At 32.0% G+C, this 26127-nt stretch overlaps 1 protein-coding gene across 1 annotated transcript in view; it reads left to right on the top strand.

Moving 5' to 3' along the window:
* The window catches only part of LRP1B (LDL receptor related protein 1B), a 1916825-nt gene that overhangs the window by 1666946 nt on the left and 223752 nt on the right, over positions 1–26127 (top strand). The window contains exons 58-60 of the mRNA XM_082690181.1: positions 3081–3203; positions 5233–5414; positions 14927–15126. Coding sequence (XP_082546307.1) covers positions 3081–3203; positions 5233–5414; positions 14927–15126 — 505 coding nt within the window. The remainder of the gene's footprint in view (positions 1–3080; positions 3204–5232; positions 5415–14926; positions 15127–26127) is intronic.

Below are 26127 nucleotides of genomic sequence, written 5' to 3'. Positions count from 1 at the left end.
TTTCTGTATGCATCATTTAAGTCTCTTTCATATACCCAGATTTCTTTAATATACGTGTTCAGATAGAACTTCTTTCCTGATATGGTTTTCGACTATTGCCCTTCACTAGTACCTAAGTGGGGGTGACTATCAGATGGTTTTCTTCGTGTAGTGTTTATGGAAATGAAGGGGGAGTGAGAAAAAAGAGGAAGCTCGTGAGGACTCTGAACATCTGTTTATTTCGAAAGCATTTATTAATGTGACCACTGAGCAAGGAAATAGACACACAAAAAGCTAGACAGAATCCTTACATCCAGTTTTGCCTGCAGTCTGTTTGGAATATGTCATTTCTGTCAGAGGTGATATTTTAAACTACAATTCATTAGAGCATTATAGGAATTTTCAAGGAGTTCTAGGCAGTAGAAACAGGTTTTTGGCTTTTTTTTTTTTTCCTCAGAGATTTCTGTCTACATGTGCAGAATAAAGTAAAAAACGGAAGTAATTATCTCCTCATATTTCTCTCAGTCAAAATAAGTGAAAAGACATCCTTGCCTTAAGTTTGGGAGGATTTTTTTGGTGTGTGTGTAGGTGATTAAGAAGAACAATTACCATATCTTGATTTTTATTCTCTCTGTTGTAGTCTGTATGAAGCATTACAGTGAAAAATTATAACAACTGGTAGATTATTTTTTTACTCTATGTATTCTAAATTATAGTGGTAGCTTGGCCAGCTATAACTTAAATTCATATATCACATGCATATAGAAAATGTACTGTAATAACATGGATTTGGGAAGTAAAATGCATTAATCAAGTATTAATTTGATTAATTTAAGAGCATTAATCAAGTGGTTTTCCAGTGTTATCCAATTCAATCCTAGTAGTGGTTTTCACTCCAGTAAAATTGCATTGGGAAACAAAACACAATTTCCTAAATTAATCATCTTGAACCAAAGGGTGCAAATCTTCAGCTATAGAAATGAAAGAAGCAAATAGGATTTTGATGAAACCAATTTTCAGCTCTAAAACCACTGGGATGACTCTAGTGTTTAGACATTATTTTGACCATGCCCTTGGCTGTTTTAATGTTCCTTGCATATGATTCTGCAAAGAGAGAATTGCAAACTTTTCTGTGGGGATTAAGGGTAAAGCTGTAGAAAACTACTATTGGAGTGAATTCATTAAACTCTGTACAGTACTTGGAATATACTCAATTTATATTTTAAAACTTCATAGACCACTTCCCAGATATGTATGCTAAAGTGCACTATTAAGGAGTCCCAGTTTTTAGCTTGTGAATGAATATTTAACAAATCTTTTCTTTCTGTGATTGATTTTTTAAGCATTAATGGTCATTATTTTTGATTAGTAATATCAGTAAGAAATAAACTTGTGTTTATTCACCTGGGTGAGGTGAAGAATTTAGAGACTATCGTGTGTACTTATGTCTCTTATTTATGACCAATGACAAGCAGTTCCAAACTGTCAGGCTATTTCAGGGTAACTTTGTAATCTGGGGCAGAGGAAGGAGATTGTTTATGTTAAGCCAAATAAAAACATAAGACTTGAAACTATGACTTTTATATCATTATCACTAGAATTCAGCCCTGCTGAGAGAAAAAAAAAATCCATATTTGCCAGAAACTTCTCTGAATTGCTTCTATAACTCAGCCATCCTCAGTCTTCTTTAGACCATTAGAAAGAAATAAAATATGAACAGTAATAATTTAGCCTTGGCCTGAGTCTTATAAAAGAGTATATAAATCTAATGCAGGGTCATTATATCTGCTTTTGAATTGGGGGAATAGATCTGGAAACTGATTTGGGGAATAGATCTGGAAATTACCAGATGTGGTAATTATCATCCTTCCTTTCCCTCCCCCTCCAACAAACCAAAATAGCTCATCTCCCTGAAGGTGCTAATCCTTACCCATAGGATGATAGCTACTTATAAATGACCCCCCAAAATAACTTGAGTCTTAATTATAATTTTAGGTTGACTGTAGATCTAAGCAAGTTTACAGCAGATATAATGGTATGGCTCTCTAGGGCTTTGCCAAATGTCTATAGTGTCAATTATTTTTAATACATAAAATTCATATATTAATAACTATCCAAGCCTTAAAAATGAGTTAACACAAAGGAAATCCTGATCCAAGTTTTGTTAGTCCATTGGCGTAGTAAATCTATGAGCGCTGACAAACGGTCAGAATTAAATTAATCCCTCAAAATCATTTGAATAATTCAGCACCTAAAAAAGATTTCCCGATCCTGATGTACAATTCTCAAATCAAATCTGTCAAAAGACATACCCATCACACCATAGAACTGTGGTATCCAGAAACCTATCAGTTGGATTCGTGTTCAGTTTTCTTACCTTCTGAGAAAGACAAGAGTCTGAAGGCAGGCATTCCCTACTCTTTCTATGTGGAATAAAAAGATGTTGACCACCCAGTTCCTCTTTAGTCAAATACTGACAACTCTCCTAAGATTATAAATTTTAAATTCTGACATGGCAGTCTCTTGACTGAAGGGCCTTTGGAAGCAGGAAGAAACAAAATGAGACAGCTGATTTATCTTGTTGAGACAAATGGTTTTGGACAAAGTCAATTCTAAACCTTCTTTTCTGACTGATCAGATGGCTACCCAGGGCTCATCTTCAATCTTCAAGGATCTTTGGCCTTTCCAATTTAGATCTACTCTCTTTTCTGGCTATTCTACAACAGATAATAATGACATTAAATTAATACTTTTTAATATTAACCTAAAGTGAGAGTCTTTCACTTTATCTCCCTAAAAGCAGATTTTTTTCCACTCAGTACTGGATATTTACTTAAATCTTTATCTATAAGTAGTCCAAAATTTTTGTGACCCGCATGGAAAGTATTTTCAAATGAATTATGCAATATCTTAAGTGTATGGTACAGAGAAGATATAAACATAAAGTGCTTTTAAAAAGAATTGGTCACAAGTGCTCTTCATTGTAATAACTATAACTATTTAGGTTCAAAGGAAGATACTGGTTCTTATGAACTAAAACAAAACATTTTAAAATAATTTCTATAAACTATTATTCAAACATATCCTTTTTTTATTTATAGGGATTAAACAATGTTATTGCTATAGATTTTGATTACAGAGAAGAATTCATCTATTGGATTGATTCTAGCCGACCCAATGGCAGCCGCATAAATAGAATGTGTTTAAATGGAACTGACATTAAGGTAACTGCATGTTACAGTGATGGGATTATTGGATATTTTATTGGTATATCTGACTTGAATAGAAAATACTATTTCACGGTAAAAATACGACTCATAGAATGTATTAGGTTGATTTGAATTTCACATTTGTACAGTGTTAATACATACTTTAAATATGAAATATGAGGCTTTTTAATCCATATGTTTTATTATAACACTACTTCTTGCAATAAGATAAAAATCAAATTGGGAAAATAAAATTCGGAACTTTATTCACAACCTTACAAAATGTGAGGAATGCTTTTGGCTTGAATGATTAGTGCCTGACCTGCAATTGTGTTGATTTATATAAAAGGCAAAGTTGAGTCTGAGAATCTATAATTGAAAAATTTAATTACTAGACTCTAGATTGAAATTATAGCTCTATTAAAATTAACCTTCAATACAAGGAAATAATTTAATGCATTTCTGTAAAATCATGAATGTTCTGATCAGACAGCATCATAATTAAATATATGTCACATTCTAGATATGAGCTAGTTGGCACTATTTCTGAGTTATCTTGAGTTTCTTGTTCTGCTGAAGTGAGCACTGTGTTACCTTGTGTTTTAAAATAAAATTATATGAAAAAATAAAATAATTTTTGTTGCTTATATGAAGTAAAATATATTATAAAGACATTTAAATTCAAGTACAAAGAACGTATCAATTACTTTGACTCTTTTTGTAGCTGTCTCTAATATCATACAGAAATTTTTAGTGGAAACAATCATTTTTGAAAATGTTAATAAAATTTTGAAATATGTTTATGCAATACCAAGACAACCAGTGTGATTGTATTTATATATAAACTTTATATATTTATGTATAAACTGATAATTTTAAATGAAATACCAGTTTGTTTATAGAACAAAGAAACAGATGAATTTTGTCTTTTTTAATTCTTTGACTATTTATAAAGAAATTGTCAAAGTACCGTCACCCAAATTTGATCATATTTTTTTACATTTAAATTTTTGGTTTCCTTTATATTTTTTAATATCTTTTAATATTCTAAAGGATTAATTATCTACTGCCTTGGGACTACTAGCACATTAGGATCTTAAATCATGTCGTAACATAGGGTCACAAAATGAATCATATTTCTATTGAGATAACTAATTCACTGATTTTCATGTAAATTGTCAGCCATGCCAATTTTTTTAAAGGTAGAATTTGGAAGAAAGAAGAAAAGATATCTTGCAATTCAGTACAGTGGATTGATACCATTAGTTCTAAAAATGCTATTATCTTCACTACTGACAACATTAGGGAAAGAATAACTATGAACTTTGATTATTGTTTTCTTGTTTCTAATATATTACCATTGACTGCTGTATAGCCCCAAATTCAGTTTCTCCTTTCACATAATCCTCAAATCATTGAGAACTCAGAAATAGCAGTTATACAGAATCTTTGGTTATTTTATATGCATCATGTTTATACATACAAAGTTTATATCTTTATTATAGCTGATATTGACATGGGTTAGAATGAAGTGCAGCAGTCATATGAATTTCACTTTTTTTGTTTAGGTTGAAATAAGGTATGTTTTCGCTTATATATATATTTTTTTTACTCTTGTTGTAGTAGATAATTTGAATAGGGCAAGGCAAGAGCAGTTAGGAAAGTAGAGAATGCCATAATAATATCAATAATTCTGTGTGTATGTCTTTGTGTGTGATAGAATTTCTCCCCCCAGTTTTCAGATGACGATAAACTATACCAATAATGTCATCAACAAATTTGTAACTGCCCAACAGTTTTTATTTTGGTGTTTATTTCATAACTCCATATGTCATATTTAGGGGCCTGATTCAGATATTGTAATTCCTTGCATCACAAATGAGTAAGTAATTTTATTAGGGTAAATATGTTCTATGTTTTATGTTTAGATTCTATTTCTAATGTTTAAGTAGAATTCTATTATCTCTGTAAAAATCAAAAAGCAGTTGCTCAGTTCTTAAACTAGATATTTACATTGTTAACTTTTAAATTCTTACCTTGTTAGGTAGTGCATAACACAGCTGTCCCCAATGCACTTGCTGTCGATTGGATTGGAAAAAACCTCTATTGGTCTGACACAGAAAAGAGGATCATTGAAGTTTCCAAACTCAACGGTTTATACCCTACTATACTTGTTAGCAAAAGGCTGAAGTTCCCCCGGGACCTGTCTTTGGATCCTCGAGCTGGGTTTGTAACAAACATTGAAAATCTTAAATTAAAGATTGAAACTGTGGATTACATTCAATGCGGTAAATCCCATTCTGTAGGTTTTAACATGAAAACCAAGATGAAGTGTAATGTGTAGACATTCTTACTGGGAAGTCAAAAATAGGAATGTGACTACCACAGTGAAAAAGAAAAACATTTAAAATGATGAGATTTTGTAGCAAGTATTTTTAAAAGTTTTAAATGCAACTGTTTTTCTAAGTAATCTATAAATGTAGTGGAAATCAATAAAATGTGCAGATTTCTCTAATTTTAATGCCTTTAAATCTTGGAGGAAAAGAAGCGATTGTGGTTGGTCATGAATACAGATGATGTAATTCCTGTACCACTTTAGGGCAAGAGACATAAGTATTGTCCATGAATAATAAATAACAAGTACATTATCCATGCATTCCAAAGGGATAGCAAAATGGAAATACTGAGAAAGATCCATATTGGATCTGTGTTTGAGTTGCATTTCATTGTAAGAAAGGAGAAAAAGTCATTGTAAGGGTTAAGGACAGCAGGCTAGAGATTCCAGATAAGGGAAGAACACACAATAAGGTGTCAGAATTTAGGAGTCAAAGTCAGATATGTGGCTGCTAAAGTTCTGTAGACTATGACCATTATAATTCACTTTTAATTGTGTTGTTTGGTAAAGAAGGCATGCCTTTCCTTTTTTTTTTTTCCCCTCCCATTATAATTTAGAGTGATTACATACTCCAAAATGATCTCTGTAGAAGTTCAACCTTCTTAATGTGCTTGTTAAAAGAACAAATTTAGAGAAAATGTGATTCTTTAAAATAGGACACATTCACAGTAACAAGTGTCATGATCACAGTAGTGCTCTAAATTTTCTGCTGTATAAATTAATTTCACTTAATATGTCTCATGAAATTACTGCTTTTATCATATCATATACAACAACTAGGAATAGTTTCTTGCTAATGTGTTACAACTGTTTTTTTTTTCTTCCCTTATGTTTATAATTGGCAATGTGTTCATATCACTATATATTTTATAGCTTAATTTTAAACTTTAGGAGAAGACTTATACTGTAAATACTCTTCTGTTTCCAAGGTTATGTACAACTTTTAGGTTTTTGCTATATAATTATGTAACCATTTTGTTACCTTTTAAAGTATTTTCCTTATCATAGCAACAGAAGATTCAAAAGAGTGTCAATTCCATTTTAATTGAAACAGAGTCACAAGAGAGTTTCTTTTTAATATGTCTCAGAAAATAATGGCCAGTTGTACTAAGCTTAACTATTGTCATCATTCATTCATAAGAATGTGAATATTTTAATTACTTCAGTATTTTATCAGATGATATTTATTTTGGTGTGTTCAAACCATTGTCCTTTTTTTGAAACCAATAGGGTTGGCTTAGCTTCTCATTTTATACTCTCCAAGATGCTTCATATTGAACAGACAAGCATTACCTGTAGATCATAATAGTATTGTGGAATTTATTAGTTATAAAGCAAAAACTGTGTCTTTGCCTAGTGAACACAGCTGAGCTTAGCTTTAAGTTTTATTTCTCCTGGGTTATAGGTATTATTACCCTGTAAACTAAAAGCAGCCTTAAGTTATCATTAACATAAACCGATCCATCAAAAGTGTCAGTTAAAATAGTGAAGTACTGGGGCACCTGGGTGGCTCAGTGGGTTAAGCTGCTGCCTTCGGCTCAGGTCATGATCTCGGGGTCCTGGGATCGAGTCCCGCGTCGGGCTCTCTGCTCAGCGGGGAGCCTGCTTCCTCCTCTCTCTCTCTCTCTCTCTGCCTCCCTCTCTGCCTACTTGTGATCTCTGTCAAATAAAATAAATAATTTCTTTAAAAAAAAATAGTGAAGTACTAAATTACTGTAAATATTGTGAAAGACTCCCTTGATTGCAATTTTGGATAATATTTTATTATGATATAAATATGGTAAAAAAAGATAAAAATCAGATCTTTTTATGTAACAATTAAAGCCACCTATTTTAGCAGATAAAATTTAATGACACCATTTTGTACCTGCTGTTTTTCTTCTTCCCCGAAGTGAGACAATAGGGCAAACTGGGATTTTAGTTTGTATGAGATGCACTTCATGGTGAAAATTTTATAACTGTCTAAAATATTGTGTAATCCTGCTTTTAAAAATCAGCTTAAATTATAAGATTATGTGATAAAAATGCCCTTGAATATTTTTACATTAGATTAACATTGCAGTTTACATATGTTTTGAATTGGCCAACATGACTGACCCCCCATTTCCTTAAGGAGAGTAATTTCTGCCCTGATATTTAGTGAAGGATAAAGGAATCGTTTGTGTAAAAGAGGATAAAGATCACTGGACTAATGTAATGAAGCAACTAAACTTTTAGGAGGTAGCTTAGAGGTCCTTTCTGTCTTTTAATGATAGTATCCCAATTGTCACAATATCAATTTCATATGGTGGTTACTAAGAATGATAAGTAGATCAAGTAGACAGATTGATCACCTTCCTGTTTGTTACATTTAAATTCATCTGAGATCCAATTATCCTAATCATTCTGTTATCTGGTTTAGTTTGGGAAATGCTGTTGTAATTTATCATAAGTTGGGGGCAATTAATATTATTTATACCAGTGTTTATAAAAGTTGTCATTTATGCAGAATATATATATATATATATATGCACATTTTAAAGTAGAATAGGAAATATAATGTTAAAGCCAGACTGAGCATAATTTAGTTTTTTGGATGAATAATGTTATTTCAGGTAATCCCATAGCAAAAGACCATTATGACAGACAATAAAGTGAATATGTGATATTACTGTTAATAGAAGATTAATCTACTCATTCATTAATTCAACTCATATTTCTTTAGCATTTAGTGTCTTTCTGTCCCTGGTCTAAGTAGCAGCAAAAAAATAAATGGCATAGTCCTACCTCTAGGTATTTCACAGTTCAGTGGGTAGGCAGATGAGTAAATAATTACAATACAATGCAGTCACTTATTAAAATAGAAAAAAAATAGAAAATGTTTTTATCTCAACTAGATTCAGAGTCCGCTTTCTGGACAAGATGGGTAGAGTAAGAATTAGTCTGGAGATGCAGTGCACTTCAGAGCAGGCAGAAAGAACAAGCTCTGTGGGCAAGCAAAGATGCATAGAAGGGCATGGCACATTCAAGGAACTGAAAAGAACTCACGTTTGGGACAATTTAAGTTTGTATATTTGTGAAACTTTGATACCAGTCCACTTTACAGAGCAGAAAAAGGCCTAGGGATCAAAATAACAACCACAAAACAAACCTTATAAGATTTCTGGTTCAGGCAAACAGGTTAATAGAGGAAGATCTCCCTAGAATATGAGGCATACAGGAAAGTGGCAGAGATAAGAAAGGGAGATGATCAGTGTGTAAGCCTACTGGAATTGGAGTTCCCATGTAATAACAATGATAATGAAGATACCTAGCCACTTCTCTAGAATTCTATGAATTTGAAAACTGTGTCTGCATTTATCACTTTAGTTGCTTGTACTGTTTTTCTGAGTCTGTGAGAAAAACATTATTATTCTAACTATTATCCTTAAAGTACAGAAAAGAACATTGAATCTCAAAAGGGCCTAGTGATTCTCTCAGGATCATATAGGTAGTAAGATACTAAATTGAGGATTTAACCTAATTCTCAAGCTTTGGTCCCTTACTTTTCCTATTATATCATATTAGAATTTTCAGAAACAAAATGATCTTGGATCGTGATTGTGTTTTTCAGGAACCATGCAAACAGAGATAAGAAAAAAACATAAAGACAAAATTACTATAGTTTCTTCCATTTTAATAAATAGCCTTTTGACAAGATTTTAAATGTGGATATGAGTATTTTGGAAAAAATACAATCATTACAAGCGTGCTTTATTATTAAAAATATTTTTCTTTGGATTTCTTTTCTAGTAGTCTGTTAGCAATACCCTAAGAAAATAATACTAGGTGCTATTTTGAATTATAAATATATTTTAATGAAAATATATTGAAGGACTCATATATAACTCAATATCTGTATCCACTATTGCCAATACAGATAATGATAATGCAAATACATTTGAAAAAGACACATTTTATGTTTCTGTATCTTCCATATGTCATTCTTTCTTCCTAGAATGCCCTTCTCATTTTCCTCAAGTTTGAATAACTTCCCATTTTTCCAGCAACAGCACGGAATATTGCTTCCTCTGTGAAACATTCCCCAGCTGTGCCTAAGAAGTCCCTACATATTGACCACATACCATTGCATGACTTTTTATTTTTTTTAATTTTTATTTTTTGAGGTATAATTGACATAAAATATTATATTAGTTTTAGATATACATAAGATTATTACTGGTACAAATGTCTATCTCTCCATCTAGAAAGTGAATTCTTTTCACAAGAAGGCTTGGTTTAATCACTGGTTGTACCAAACACAGAGCTTGTTAAATTCACTGCAGAAGGAAATAATAAATGGGTAACTGGATATACACAGCAAATAGGGTATAGCTGCAGGGACATTATACCTGCATCATTGCCCAAACCAATACATCAGTATGTAAATAACCTGCATGTTTCGAGGAGAAAGGTCATAAGGGAACTTTTGTTATGAGGGAATGAAAGGCATGCTAGGAATAAAAACTCAGTTTCTGATTTCTGTGGGAAAATAGAAATATTCTATTAAAACAAACAGTTGTATTAAAAAAATCCTTTCTCTACCAATTTTTAAACCTATCCATATTTAGTCAAAAACATACAGGAAATGAACATCAAAAATTAATTATAATTTAAAATTAGAAATAATTGCTGTTGGAAGAAATATCTATTTCCTGAATTCAGGAAAAAAATAGTAAAAACAGCAGAATTCTATTTTAATTTTTTAAAGAAATGGAGCATATTATTAAACTATAAAAGACATCCTCAGGAACCACAGAAGCCTATTGTTATAGTTACAGCAGACATTGTTTTCTTTGTTCACATTTTGTTATAACTTACAGAGTAGATACCATTTGGGGCTGAGGTTTTTCAGATGTGATCCTAGGTAAACATTACATATAATATGGATGAAATTTGGAACTCCCCTTTTGACATTTTCAGTGAAGTTTTCATTTTTCAGCTTTGACCATTTATAGAAAATTTTGTACTTAAGTAGTTTTTAAGAAGTTGAATTTCAGATGTTGAAATTATCAGAATATCTGGTACAGTCTTACTGGAAAACTTGGAAAAAATGTATGGTAGAGGGGCCTAAGTATGGAAAGTTAAACCATTAAAGCTTAACCATCAGAAGGTAGGTATTCATAAGGAAAGAGCAATCCTGTGTCTATGAAGATTCATACATACCTGAAAAGAGTTAAATTATATTTTTCTTCAATGTAATAGAATCTTTTTATATTCTTCTTTTGGTTGATGAGTACTTAAAAAGACAAATTGTGATAAAACACAAAATAGAGACAAATTACATAAAATTATATGCTCAATTCAGATGCAACCTATTAGGTGAGTATTACTAAACCAATATATAGAGAGAGGGAGTGGACAGATATATATGAAATATATAATACATACATAGTACAGATAAAAAATAATAGCTAATATTTGCTAAACTCTTACACCATGTTTACCAATGCTCTAAATTTATTTCCTGTATTCCATCACTTAATCCTCATGATGATCTTATGAGGAGGAACTATTATTAATCTTTTCAACATGTGAGTAAACACAGTCTCAAAGAGGTTAAATTGGCCACATTCACACAGCTAGTAATAGGTCAACCTGAAATTTGAACCTCATGAGTCTGTTTCTAGAACTCATTTCCTGAAGGCTCTACATAGTGGTGCTTAGAGAAAAAGGTAGTGTATAAATCTAGAGACCTGAGCCCTTGTTCCAACTGTATCACTATTATAATAGACTGTGACAACACACATAATCTTATATGGTTTCCGTTTATCAGTAAAATGAAGGTCCTAGGCTAATGATCTTTAAGATTTGTTACAGCATTAAAATCTTCAATTAAGTTATATTTTGCTCTAAAATCTGAAAGAGATAAGGATTATTCATATCTTTGTAAGGTAGATATGAATATAAGATTTATGTTCAGAGAACATAAATATTCAGTGAGCACAATATTTATTTCATGCTTTCTTTTATCGAGGTAAAATTATCATTCCTCCTTTTGTGCCTCTGTAGTAAAGTGGCTTTATCATTATACTTTTTTTCATTTGTTTTACATCCACCTATATTGTATTCACTGAGAGATCTTTAAAGGCAAAAATCGTATCTGTTTACCTCTGTGTTCCCAGTTCTAAGGAGTACCTGGTACATAATATGGCCTCAAAAATTATTGTTTCAAAATATTGTTCTTAATCTACTTAAGAATGGTTCTGGTACTTATTAGAGTTGTTATACCAGTGTGAGTAAATCGAGGTAGGTTCTTTGATTATGAGGCCTGAGAATCTACGTTAGTACTTTGTGGGTTCCTATGTTCACAATATATGTGTTGTTCAATTACACATTGTGTAATTGTGAGATAAAAGATAGTAATTCTGTAGACCAAAAAAAGCTAAAGCACAGTTTCCCAAAGTGTTTCCCTAGGAAAATAAATGCTATCACCTAAGATTATGTGATTAAAAAAATGGACATTATACCTCCCTTTGAGAGAAACACTGTCATATTAAGCATATTAAAAGCTTTCACGATAGAAAGGGGAAAAAAAGATGATGCTTATTTTGTTAAAGAAAACATTTCTCAAATATGTTTTATCTTGAAACCTATTTTGAAAAATGTGATCAGGGAAGAATTTGTGGTGAATGGAGGGGCAAAGTGAATTATGTCTAACTGAAAAGATCTATGTAATTAAAAAGGAATGGTCTCTTCCAGTGATTTTTATGGAAGTACAGAAGTGAAAATGTAAATACTCCAACTAGAGCTGAAGTTACATATTTTAATGGTGGGGAGTCACTGAGAGAAGTATTTTTGTGCCTTTTTTAAAGGAAAGCTTGAATGGCAGGGACAGGATTTCAAAACTCTTAGAAAGCTTTCTGAGAATGATGTAACAGATGTCAGACTCCATGAAATATGCTCTTCCTGTTCTTGATATCTTGGCTCAAGATGGTGATAAGACTAGTCAAAAAAAAAAAAAAAGTTTAGATTGTAGATAAAAATTTTAGATTCCTATGACATGGAGGTCTGGCCCTTTGGAATTCCAAAATTACACTCCAAAAAATTTATTATTATTCACATCCAGTAATTTGCAATACTGTATTGATAGCATTTGATGGAGAAAACTCTTCTTTTTAACCTTTGGGATGTTTTAATTCAAGTGGAAGCATATGTAAATAGTTAAATAGAAATATGAATATTACCTCTAATTAAGCTATATTGGGCATGTACTTTGTAATGATAAAGAATGTTATTGAAATACTACTTTAAATTTTTATTGTTTATATTCACTTCTCAAAAACATCATGGTTTTATAGAAGCCCACATATATTTAGTCATATCTGACATGTGTGAGAGAAGCTAGCATATAAATGATGTCATCTATTAGGGAAAAAAAAATTGCTTTGTTAGTGTTCCCAAGATTCAGAGTCATATGGTAAGGAGGAATGTTTTGATTTCAATGACATAAACTGTCTTTGCATTTTTACTTCCTTCTGATTCATTTTCTTCCTTTTTATCTGGACTGTCATTATCTCTAGTATACACAGCAAGGTGCACCCCATAAAGTTATTGGAAAGGAATGGATTGGTTTTTCTAGCTGTATTTTGCTAACATGTGTTTGCTTTCAAAATAAAAATAAAAATTCAAGATTTAAATAACTTAAAATAATTGAAGATTTAAAGAAAAAATACTTTTAATCAATTTCTGAAAGGTTTGGTATCTTTTATTATCTGGTGATTTGAGATTTTCAAATTTGTTCAGAACGAACATAGATATACATAAGCGCTGGATAACAATCCAGTATTATACTATACAAACTTGACTGTTGAATTTCCAGACTCAAACATGTTTTTAACTTTTCACTCTCAGAGCTCTCTTTGAATCTCTGCTTCCAATAGTCTACCTTTCATGTGGTCCTTACCAGATACAAATTTATTTTAAGTGTCATGCTTAATTAGTACTCTTAATGATATTTTGGCAAGTAAGAAAATTTTAAAAATATATTATAATCTGCTATCCCCTACCTTTATGCAGAACCTCCCAAAATAATTGTCAGCACAAAAATACACATATTTCTTACAATGATTATTTATGTTAGCCCAGTATTTGATAAATGGTTTTTCTTCAAATCTTTTATTTCTTTTGTAGTGTGCAGTTAAAATGTCTCAACACAGTTATCACTATCAGCATGTATGAGCAATATTTTTCTTTAAAGAATATTTTGATTTTAAATCAAATATGTCAGTTATAAATCATATAGAATAATTTCCGTACTATATTATTTTAATTACCACATTTTCCAAATTTGAAGAATTAATAGTCAATGATTTTATACTTACTGAAAAGAAAAAAATGGATCTGGGGAAACGACTTGGGTTAGTAAGTTTCAGTTTTGGTGTTGGAATGTGAAATGGATGTTAATGACTCTCTAACTCAAATCTTGAATCATATAGAGAAGGAAACATATTCAGCAAGATAAAGTGAGTTTTTTCTACTATAAGAAAAAAAATAGATGGTTTAATTAAGTAGAAATTTCTCAGTAATTTCTGTCACTTACACATTATTTCTATTTTACCAGTGTATAATATTTATGTTTAACTCAGTTAGTTTTAGTACCAATATAACTTTATTCCTTATTTGTTTATTTTTTTAAACTACTATCTGGTATACCTTACTCTAGACCTTCCAGTAACATAATTGAAATCAGTACTGTCCAATAGAACTTTCTGTGGTTATGGAAGTGTTCTATATCTATGCTGTTGGATATGGTAGCCATGTGACATATGGCTATTGGGTGCTTGAAACATGGTTAGTGTGACTGAGGAACAATACAGTTCATTTAATCTCATATGGTTTTAATTAATTTAAATGTTAAGAGTCACAGTTGCCTAAAGGCTACCACAGTGAGGAATGCAGATTCAGGCAAATATAATGTACTCCTCCATGAATCATTTTGAAGTTTTCATTGGTAATGAACCAAAAAGGAAAAAAAAAAATCTGGATAGTTATTCCTCCAACATTACATATGCAGCTTGAAGGCTCATTTCTGTTAGTTTTAGGGATCTGTAATTTGTTAATGTTTGTAGAAATAATGTTCTCTATACAGGTTTGTGTGCTAAAGGAAACATATTTAAAATTATGTGGATATTTCAAAGTGTGTTATTTGTTTAATAAAAATCATAAGAAAAACTTGTATTTAAAATATGCTTCTTAGAAGTTACAATTCAGAGAGATACCATGAATTAATTTGGGGAATAGCTGAGTAAATAAGTGAAATATTGTGTGATGTTTCACTCCCTGAGTGTCTGTAATCAAAATGGCTATTGATTTTCTTTCCTAGGTATTTGTATTGGATTGACTGCTGTGAGTATCCTCACATTGGCCGTGTTGGAATGGATGGAACCAATCAGAGTGTTGTCATAGAAACCAAGATTTCTAGACCCATGGCACTAACAATAGATTATGTCAACCATAGACTCTACTGGGCTGATGAAAATCATATTGAATTTAGCAACATGGATGGATCTCATAGACACAAAGGTTGGTCTGGTAGCACCAATGACTCAGTTTATTTTAATAGTGCATAAATTATTCATTTAGAAAATATGTGCACACTTTTAAAAAAATAAAACAGTTGTACAATTATTTTTATTCATTATACATAATTTCAAATACATTTTGTAATTTAAGATTATACTGCTATACTCCTTTATAACAATATTGGTAAATAAGAATTAGGCATATTTATTCAGAGCCTCTGTAATCATGTATAAAAATCATTTTGACAATATTTTTTCTAATTGTATGTTTTAAAATAGTTTTTATAATAATTGAACAATATTTTTCTTAGTTAATATATATACATAAATCCTGACTGGATTGAAACAGAAGATTACATGTTTATAAACATAAGGTTATTATTGCACTGGCAGGGCTTACTTTTTTAAAAATACTAAGTAAAGTACAGTTCTTTAAAGAAATGACATAATAGTATATAAAAATTATCAATTATACTGCACGCATTGAATTTATTGTTATCAACAGTGGCCACAAAAGTTAACATAGAAAACAAATTACGGTAACATTCAGATTATTTGAATTTCAGCAAATGTAAAATTCTACAGATACCTCAATTTTCTGTTTTTTTTTTTTAAACTCTGAGTAGATTAAAAAACTCTAAATATAAAACAAATGAATGAAGCAAATGGGTATGAGGGAAGTGACACTAGAATTAGGGACAAGGGGCGAGGATCTGAGGATGAGGGATTGGAAAAGAACACCAGAGAAGGATATGCCGAAGGAGAAGAGGGTGCGGCTGGAGACGACGCGGATGGAACAGAAACCACAAGCAGTTCCGGTGAACACTCAAAATACTTCAGATGTGAAAAGATGATATTTTTCCCAGAATGAAGAAGATAAATGATTTTCCTTATTGATCTTTCTTGACGTAATGTTACCTTTGTTATTAGGTGTTTTTATCTTCAAATAGTAAAAGCCAGAGTTCACAGAGAGATCCCAAAGAAAGCCCACACAGTAGCCTGGTTCAGTTTCTCAGGCTGCTTTCTTCCCTGGCAGTAAGCTTAGGAGGGAAATCAGGATAAGAGAGGATTATTGATAATTTCACTGGCAGGTGAGGCCGTGCAAGAGTGTACCAGTATGGAGTCCTGAGAAGGATGAAGCCATTGACTTAAAAAGTAAATAGAGAAATACATAAAAATAAAGGAGATAAAAGTCACTGAAGTCACACCACTTAATGATTTTGCCTAAGTCCCCCTCAGCTTATATTTAAACAACTAGATCATTCTAACTAAAAATGCTGGCAGAAAGCTTTTAAAGGTGCTTGTTTCAGGGCAAGAACATTGAGATATCACAAGTGCGGTTGGATGAGTCACTTATTTAGGTGTTGGCAATCCAATTATAGAGATAAAGAAACTCATCAGGATGCAGTTTGAGTGAAGAATTATTTAAAGATGACTTTAGGATTTTAATTACAGCAAAAGTAATGTTGACAAATCAAAATTGCACTTAGCATTCAGCAGTTATATCTTCTCCGAAGAATCAATAATGAAATGTTCTGCAACATTCTTAGATGATATAATTGAAAGTTTTATTGTGGCAATCAGTATTTTCCCCATGTAACTATGAACCCGTCTATTTTTAGCATCTATCTAAAGTACTAGATTGTTGTGAATGCATTACTTTCCACTAAAAACGTTCACTGAACAATAGAATTTAAACCATTTTTGGTTAAATGAATGAATATTAAAAATAGAATTTGAAGCATCAAATATTTGCCTATTCACTTGACACTGTGTTTGAACACAAATTGTAGTTAAACATGTTATCTATTAGAAACTACTGTTTCCATCCCCTATTCATTATTTGGAAATTATGTCAGATGTGTGGGGGGCTAATGTTTTGAAAACTTAATACAAAATTAAATGCGTATAAATAAAGTGTCTTGGAATCATGGTACTGGTGATGACTTTGGGTTGAGGGACATACAGAGCAAGAAGAAATAGCACTAATTTATTAGAGTGAAATATTTGGCTGAAAGATACCTAGGTATGATGTCATTAACAATTTATAGTTTGATTTTGAAAATACTTGGAAACTAAAAGGGGAAGCAAAAGAAACCAAAAGAGCTGTTGCCATCAGAAGTATTTTTTCTCTTGAAGGCTTTCTCAGAAAGACTAATGAAAAATTCATTAAGTGTCTTATCAGGCATCTGCCAATATCTGAATGCAAGCCAACAATTACCTAGTAGTTACTAATAAGCTACTAATTGTAGGTAGCCTAAATTATGCCAGCTCTACAGCCAATGAGGAAAAAAAGCCATTCATTTGCCGTGTTTGTAAAAAAGAGTAGCTTTTTCTACTTCTCGTACTTTCCCCGTAAAGACAAAGAGAATGCTGTGGTCTCTTAATTATGTATGTGGAGGTAGAAAATGAGACTTTGACATTAGTAATAAATAAGTTTTGCATTAGTCTGGTCACTGATCTCCTTTTTTCTATTAACCAGACTAGTGTTATTGTTATTTATTCTGCTTGTTAAAAGTAGAATCAAAACTCGTCAAAACTGGGCTATGCCATTCATGACAAAGTAATTTGAGAACATGCAAAGTATATGAGAAATTTCAGAATTATGGTTCTTTTTGATAAGCCAAAACTTAATATCAGAGAAAAATAAACCCAGACATTTTTTTTTCTCCAAACACATTGGGATTTAACCATGCAGTAATTTCATAAATGAAGCTTTAATTTATTATTACTTATCCAGCCTAAGAACTTCTAAAAATATAGAATTCTATGCCCTAAACAATAGGTCAGGTTACCTCCAATGTACATGTGACTTACAGAAGAATTTCCATCCATCTTTCTCTGCTACCTCCTCTACCCAGCCCACCCTCCTACCTAGTCTAAAACCACATTGCAAAATTAACTAAACAAATAAACAGTCAATTTGCCAGCTTTGGAGCATCTACATTCAATCTTAGCCAGGTGAACCTCTTCCTAATGCCTGTGTATTTCATTCTTCTGGTTTCCACTATAATAATTTTATAATAATATGTTTTAATATAATGATGCCATTGAATATGACACATGATACTGGACGACTGAGTCAAATAGTTTATTTTATATCAAATTTTCATTAGATCATTTTTTTTTTAAGTTTCTCTGATTTCTTCCCTTTAGATCTGGCCATTCAATCATTCATGCATTCATTCAACACTTAACTGTTGTCTCTTTCAATGCCATGCCTTATGTTAGGCCCTCAAGTTACAAAGTGAGTAAGTTTGTGTTTTTAAAGGATTTATATATAAATGGTAAAAAAAAAAAAATGATATGTAAGTAAAAACATAAATTAGTTTGGGGTTAGAGGAATATACGAAATGTTTTGAAAATGTAGGGAGGAGTAGAAAAGCCATTGCTGAAGTAAGGGAATCTTTGAAAAATCTGAGAGATTTAGTTTAAGTTCTCTATATGGGGAAATGTATAAAGGATTCTTCACACAGAGGGAACAGCGTGTACAAAGATGTAATAGAATCTTGAACAACATGGGGTTTATACAATTTGGCTATGATTGGAAGTTGTATGAGAGAGAGATAATGTCACTAGATGAACAAGGGCAAATATGGGCCAGACTATGACACGTCTTAAATGCTGAGTAATTTGGAATTTATCCTTTAGGTCATAGGGAACCATTGATGGTGTTTAGTTGATTGAATGCTATCATTAGACTTGACAATAGCATGGAAAATGAAAGACCCTAGAAGGGTAACCACTTTAGAGGCTGTTAAAATATTTTAGGAGAAAAAATTTGAAGTGATTATAGCTGTGGGAATGGAGATAAACTATTTCATACAAAAGTTATTTGGCAAGAAAAGAAAAGAAAAAAAAGAAAAGAAGAAGATTTGCATTTGTAAGCTCAAAATAACAGAAATTTCGGTGGTCCAGTTGAAAATATTAAGTGAATGTTTTATTTTATCACCCACTTAGCTGGGGAAAAAATAACATCATTTTGATGACAATAGTTTCACATATATTTGTACACTTTAAAAGGAAATTTAAAAGTACCAAACAAAGGATAACTTAGAGATTCTTCTTGAGAAGCTCTGTTTTAATGAGAGCTACATTTTTTTAGCAAAAGGATTTTAGTAAGAGAAATTCTAAGGATATGAATAAACAACCTCCATTGTATCTTTCCCTAAAAAGCATTTCACAATACCTGATCATTTATCTAGAAGAAAGGTTGCAAATGAGTGTAAAGAGGGTGGGGTGTAGGATGGACCATTAACTAGCATTTTCATTTTAAAAAGCGTAGGTAATTCCCCTAGATCTCAGTTGGCTCTTCTATGGAAACAAAGATGCTGGGGGAAAAAATGGCATCAAAGAATGCCAGAACTAAAATTCTAAGCCTTCAGTTAAATGGATCGCACGCACAATTTTTACAAAACATTTGCCAGATCACACAGTTTTAACCTGAGGAAGCTAGTCTTCAATTTAAACTTGAGACCAGCTGAGAATCTGTAATAAACAAATGTTCCCTACTTAGCCTTTGTGAAAATTTCAAATTACAGTCCAATCCTTAGTTCTCTCTTTCAGTAGAAATTTTCTTAGTCTGCTGCTGGCGTTCCAAGAACTGGGACCCTCCTCTTACAAACTCGTATTTCTATCTGAAGTCTAGCATGCTCGAGGAACTGTGCTTAATGAAATATATGCCATTTTTCAGTCCATCAACAAACACTGTGTGATAGGTAGCATCAATGCCATTTTGCAACAAGCAAATAGGATTATAGAGATTAAGAAATTTGTGAAAAGCCAAACAACTAGTAATCAGGAGGACCAGAATTTGAACTCAGATCTAACTGGTTGCAAAGCCTGCTTTCCTTCCATTTTCCACACACTTCATTTTTGAGCAGATAATTGACTGAAGATTTGTTGCCTCCTTATTTTCAATTTTAAAAGCTACTGTCATAGTGCAAATAAACACTTACACAAATAAAGGTATATCCATACCTGAATTTCTTTTGATTGATTTAAATAATGGATGTAGTTAAATTGTGAAATATGTGAGAAACAAAAACTTGAGCCACCAGAACATAATTACTGTACAAGAAAACCATATATCTTATTAAATCCAAATTTTTTGGTATTGTTAAATTTAAAAAAAAAATAAATTTTAAAGGTCTAATTAGTTTCCTTAGTTGATTTATGAATCAGGCAGCACCCTGTCTAGCAAGTGAGGGGAGTTCTAAAAAGCTACAGACGGAAAGGTTTTTAAAGGTAGTGGGGGAGTGGAAAAAAGGAAATTATTAGAAAGAATCCATGTTTTAGGCAAGGTTGCCCTTCTAAGAGGAACAGAAGGAGTCTATCAGTTAATTTCCTAGTGCTGACCAGGAAATTCCCATGTTGACCCGTTACAGGGGATATTTCTGGGGGATTGAAACTGCAGTTACATTAAGTATGAAGTCTTGGTTTTACCGAGTTGGGGCCTTAACCTAAGTGATGCTATTTGGGGGCCTGTGGTTTTCTTTTGAACAGTTTATTTGAGATAGTAAAGGGAAAGTAATGTTGCTTAAAAATGTACACCCTGCTTTAGTTTGATGTTATAGTTTGTTATTTCTAAACTATCTCCTACCTAAAGGAAAACTTCCAGATCTTATTTGGAAATTCAGGTCAGAGAGTCTCTGAAATTTGACCAAAGTCAAGATCTTTTGTCATTTATTTCATGCTTTCTACAAAATTCAGGCTTCTCTAAATGGAGTATCTATAAAAGAGGTTATATACTATCTCCTGAGAAAGAATTTCAGCATACCTTTGTATATGTACCCTAACTCAGAGGCTTTGTTTTCCATTTAATGAGAAGGAAATTAAATTCTAGGAAATTCTAGTCTTTAGAACAAAATTTCATTCTGACAGCTTGCATCAAGTTATATAACAAGATTTCATTTTCCTCATTTTCTATTAGACGTGCCATTGAAGTTGAGTTATCTTAGAGAAGGAGATATTTTCTTGACAATAGTTTGTGATCCATTTAACAAGAGGGTGAGCTAGGAAAAAGATATGTCTGACCTTGAGTTTTACAATTTATTTGTTCTAAAAATAAATGAATAAAATTCATTTTTTCTAGTAACATTTTTTTTTTTCAGAATACTCTTGTTTGTATCCCTGAATGATTTAACTTTGTGTTAAATCAGTTGGCCGTGTACATATTTTATCCAGCATCCTGGAAAAATATATACTCTTAACTGCTAATTTCTCTGAAGAGTAATCATTGGGTATGATTCCAAACTACAGTTTATCACGGAACGGTCTTTTAGTTTGTGGACCAATTGTTTAAAATTTCATGCAATTATGTTGACTATGGTTCTTCATTTTTTTCCATACTAGACCTGAAGGTCTTCACACGGAAGTGTCAGTACTGTTGTCTGCCTCGATCGTTTGTTTATTGCTCTGAGAATCCAGTTTGTGTTGTGAGGGGCCTGTTCTCTCTTTGGATTCAAAAATCCAAATCATAACCCATACAGTGATCACCTAATTAATGTTGGAAAAGGAATCCAGATCTCATATATATCTTAGCAGAAATATATATATGACATTGTTGTTCTGTAGGGGAAACACACTGAAAAAGACAAAGGGAGCATGTTGTTCTCATCTACTCTGAAACTCAGTAGCTCTTGCATTTGGATCTTTAGAATATTTAAATGTACACTGAAACGCACCAAAAAAGGAGGAAATCTAATAAACACCACCCTCTGATTTTACAATATTCTAGAGCATTTCTTTCTTGGTAGGATATTTTATTTTAGTACTTTTGGAAAAAAAAAAAATCCCTATCATTCACAGTTCATTACAAACAGTAGACTTCACAAGCTATTTTATGCCAACGGTGTTGATGTGCTGCTGTTTACAATACAATAAAAGTTAATGGAAGGGAGCAAAATACAATTCAGTTACCATAGATAAGTTCCTGAAACAGTAAAATAAATTGAAATTAACTGCCATTTCTAAAAAGTCTTAGAATTTTAGTGTCAATCATGTCTTTCAGTTTTGTTCCTAGAATAGGACCTGTTACATTAAATTGTATATATGTTTCAATAGATTATTATTTTGCAAATGCCACATATGACCCATATACTTTCTTTTAAATGGGAAATTTTAAGTATTACCCTAGCATGAGTTTACAGCCACTTTTAACAATGTTCTACCTTAAATTGGAGACAGTAGGGTGTTGGGGATCAGTAGATCTGGCTTTGGTCCAGGTTGCTGTATAATTTAAACAAGTTTCTTTGCCACAGTATGTTTCATTGTTTTTATTCAGAGAATGGGGCTTCTAGCTAATCAGGGATTTTCTAACATTTCTTAAAGGAATTTAGCTGAGGTTGGAACTGGGACAGAGGCTGTTCTATCAATTCCTTCACTTACTCCTACTTATTTCTACAACTACCTAGAACATGTTTTGAAATGCTTGAAATATGTTACCCTCTTCACTTTTTATTCTAGAACCATATTTATAATTGTAGGAATGTGGGAAGACTAGATACCAAACTCATGAAAATGGCTCTGTTGAGATCTGTCCCAAAGGCAAAGTGCTTCCTGCCCCCACCCAAGGCTTCTGCTGTCATTAGGATCCTCAAACACATTCCTAATGCATGTGTGTGGGGAATATCATAACTCCTGTATTTAGTATTGGTCATCAGCTCTGAAAACACATTGCCAAATGTCTATGAAGGTTTGTATCACCAGCAAAAAAAACCCTCAGAGCCTTTCAAAGCAATAGGACTATATATTTACCAAGTGCATGGAGTAATGTTGCTTCATTTAGAGACTGCAGAGCAGTCCCCTGGTCAAGAGATAGTACTTTAGGCATAGTCTAGTTTTCAAAACAAATGTACAGATAATTCACATTGTCTGTTTTATAAATTCTCAAACTCATTAACAGAAATAACCCTTTCAGATCTTAAATATTGAATGGCTGTATTTGACATCTATTATGAATAACTTTGAAAAAATGTAGGTGAAACCAGGAAGTGGTTGACTTATATTAAACCACATATTTGTAATCTATATAGAAAGTATGTATTATTTGAAGTGACAAGGTGGGGAAAAAGAGGCAAATAATACTACAAAAGGATGGACAAAGGATGCCGTTAGCCTCTTACAAATGGCTTTAAAGAAGAACTCTAAATATAGCATTAGTTTCTATATTTGCCATTATACATGACATTTGTTTCAAAATCTTATACATTTAAGTGTCCCAGTATAAACTGATGCCTTAAGGGGGGTACATATAACTATTATTTGGGCATTTGTTCAGTATCAGCATTTAAAAGATAGTCTCAAATAATAGACTCCTGGTAGTAGCAACTTAGATCTGCTATTCACTATGGCATATACTGAAGAGAAGAAACTTATTTCTTGTCTCATTTAAGGTTTCACTGATGGATGAACTTTTTGAAAGATTATGTTTATACTGGAAAAAATAAATTTGAAATTCTATCATAATATTTGTTAATGTTAGATATCCTTAGTATTCTTGCCATTTCTTAATGCCTTTATTCACTTTGAACAATGGACTTCAGATCCATTTGCCTGAAATTTTCTTTATAATATTATTACCATTAAGCAGAGTTGTATTAAAGAGTAGGCAGAGAAAATGATCATGGAGGCAAATATTAAATGGAATATTTTATATCTTTTTAAAGATGATTTTGAGGAAATACCTATTAAAAAAAAAGGACTCTGCAACCTGTAACACTGAGGGGATGTATAATTACTGACAAAGAATAAATGTCCTTGGCCCTAAGGTTTTATAAAGCACATTCGTTTTGATGGGGTATTTGTAGCTATAACTACTGGCTTAGCATTCATTTTCTGGAGATTAGTATCCTAGGACCATTTTCCCATCCACTCTTCTCTGTCACTCTTCATAAAGAAAAGTCATTATCCACCAACTTACTGACCACTGCTTTGAAGCCCCCATTTTTTTTTGCCATGTTAATCCATTTTATTCCATCATCTAATTTTATTGTTTATCAGCCTATATTCTTTCTGAAGCCTTAATTTAATCTCACCTCATTTTTTGAATGCTATTTGTTTTTCTTTGTTTCATTTCTTCCATTTTTTTTTTTTTTTGGCTTTGATGCTGCTCCATTAATTTATGCCCCAACTTCTCTACATAGGTTGTTTTACATTATTTTTTAGAACGATGTTGGGAAAAATGGTTAGTATCAGGGTCTCTCAGAATAGAGAGCATCTTGATCCTCTTCTGAAGACAAAGGTGTTTTCATCAAGCTCAAATGTGTGGACCATACTGCCTACAAAGGGGATGTCATTGATGGTTTTTGATTAGGGAAGAGATATGTGAGATTTAAAATAATATTGGAAATATTGAGTGGATGGAGCTCTAGGTTATCTTACCTCTACTTCTTTGCCATTTTCTAAATGCTAGAATGTGGATTTTTGTGGACTGTATCACCCAGGCTCTGTCATATTCTGACTCCAGGTTGAATTGTATCCATGAGATTGACAGGAGCTTGAATGGTGGGTGGAGGAAGATGTTGGACTATTTACTTATTTTCTTTCCCTCAGGCCCAACCACAGTGGTTTGGCAGAGGCTGAGTTCCTTCACTGAATGATGACTGTTCTTGTTGTGTGGTTCCTCTCCTTTAGCTATAGCTGTCACCAGATTCTGATAAGCGGCATAAGAAAAAACAATCCATCATCAGTCCATTGACCATGCCCATACTTCTGTAAATAATTCATTTATTAAAATATTTTAAATTCTCATTAAAAAATGTATTTTCTGTTTATAGGAAACCTGAATAACACAAAAGAGATTGGATGAGATTAAAAACAATGAAAAAAGTTAGAATAATTTTTCCATATTTCAGGTGTAAGAGAATGTGAGCCTTTCCGTGGGATAATGGCACCAAGAATAAGACAATGGGAATCTTAAAATACAGTAAAAAGGGGAAATTTGGCAAAATTTTATGTTTTATTTGATATCCTTGTTTACTTTAAATTTTTAGATTAAATTTCCAAACCTAATCAGCCATATAGTGAAAACATTTAGGTATTTTCCTCCAAACAATACATAAATTCTTTATACTCAAAAAAAGAAAAAAATAGTAATGTTCAAATTACTCTGTAATTTTGATTTACTTATAATAATAATTATTGAATTCGGTGGTTGTGTTCTATGAACTTTGTTTTACTTTACTTTGTTTACTTTACTAGAATATTGCTAAAGTTTTTAAAGTAATTTTATAACAATAAGTTATAGGGATTGTTACATATAAAGTAATATTTTAAAATCACATTTAATTCTTAAAGTAAATCTTGGAGGGGATATAAGGGGCAAAAAAGAGAGAGAAATTTTACCTCTAGTAAAATTTCTATTTTAACCCCCTGGGCAGAGTCATGTTGTTTCTGCCATTATCCCAATATTATATCCTACTCATAACACCAATTACCACATTTTAACTCAATGAAAGATGAATACTGTGTAACTGGTCCATTTTGTTAAGTATTTAAACTAAAGTTGAAATGTAAAATTTGAAAGATATTATCAAGGAATATACTTGTTTAGCATGATGAATGCTATCAAAAGATCAGTCATCAAGAGCATCATAATAGAATAACTCTGTGAGGCAGTGGTTAAGCCAAAAGCATATTCTGGATTGCCACCTTTTCTATTTGTTGTAATTATTAGAAATGTTAATAGGATAGCATCCAAATTGACCAAAAAAGAAAACCTTCACAAAGAGTATTTCTTTGATATATTTTTTTACCGAATACCAAGTTCTTTATTCTGATAGATATAGTCTATAAGATAAAAATTAGGAGCCTAATACTTGAGTGAAATGCTGGAAATGGTAAAATAAATAGTGCTGGTATCCAGAATAGAGACTTAACTGCAGAAAGCAGCTTTAAAATGTATAATAAATACCCATTACAGGCCATGCAATAGTTCCGTTTTTTCTGTCTTATTTTGTATGTCTACTGTATACCTGTAAATGAAGTGTGCTTTAAGTTT

The sequence above is a fragment of the Mustela nivalis genome (genome assembly GCF_964662115.1).
Source record: "Mustela nivalis genome assembly, chromosome: 11".
NCBI classification, from domain to species: domain Eukaryota; kingdom Metazoa; phylum Chordata; class Mammalia; order Carnivora; family Mustelidae; genus Mustela; species Mustela nivalis.
The sequence above is the reverse complement of the archived record's forward strand: the minus strand, read 5'-3'. Positions and strand labels throughout refer to the sequence as shown.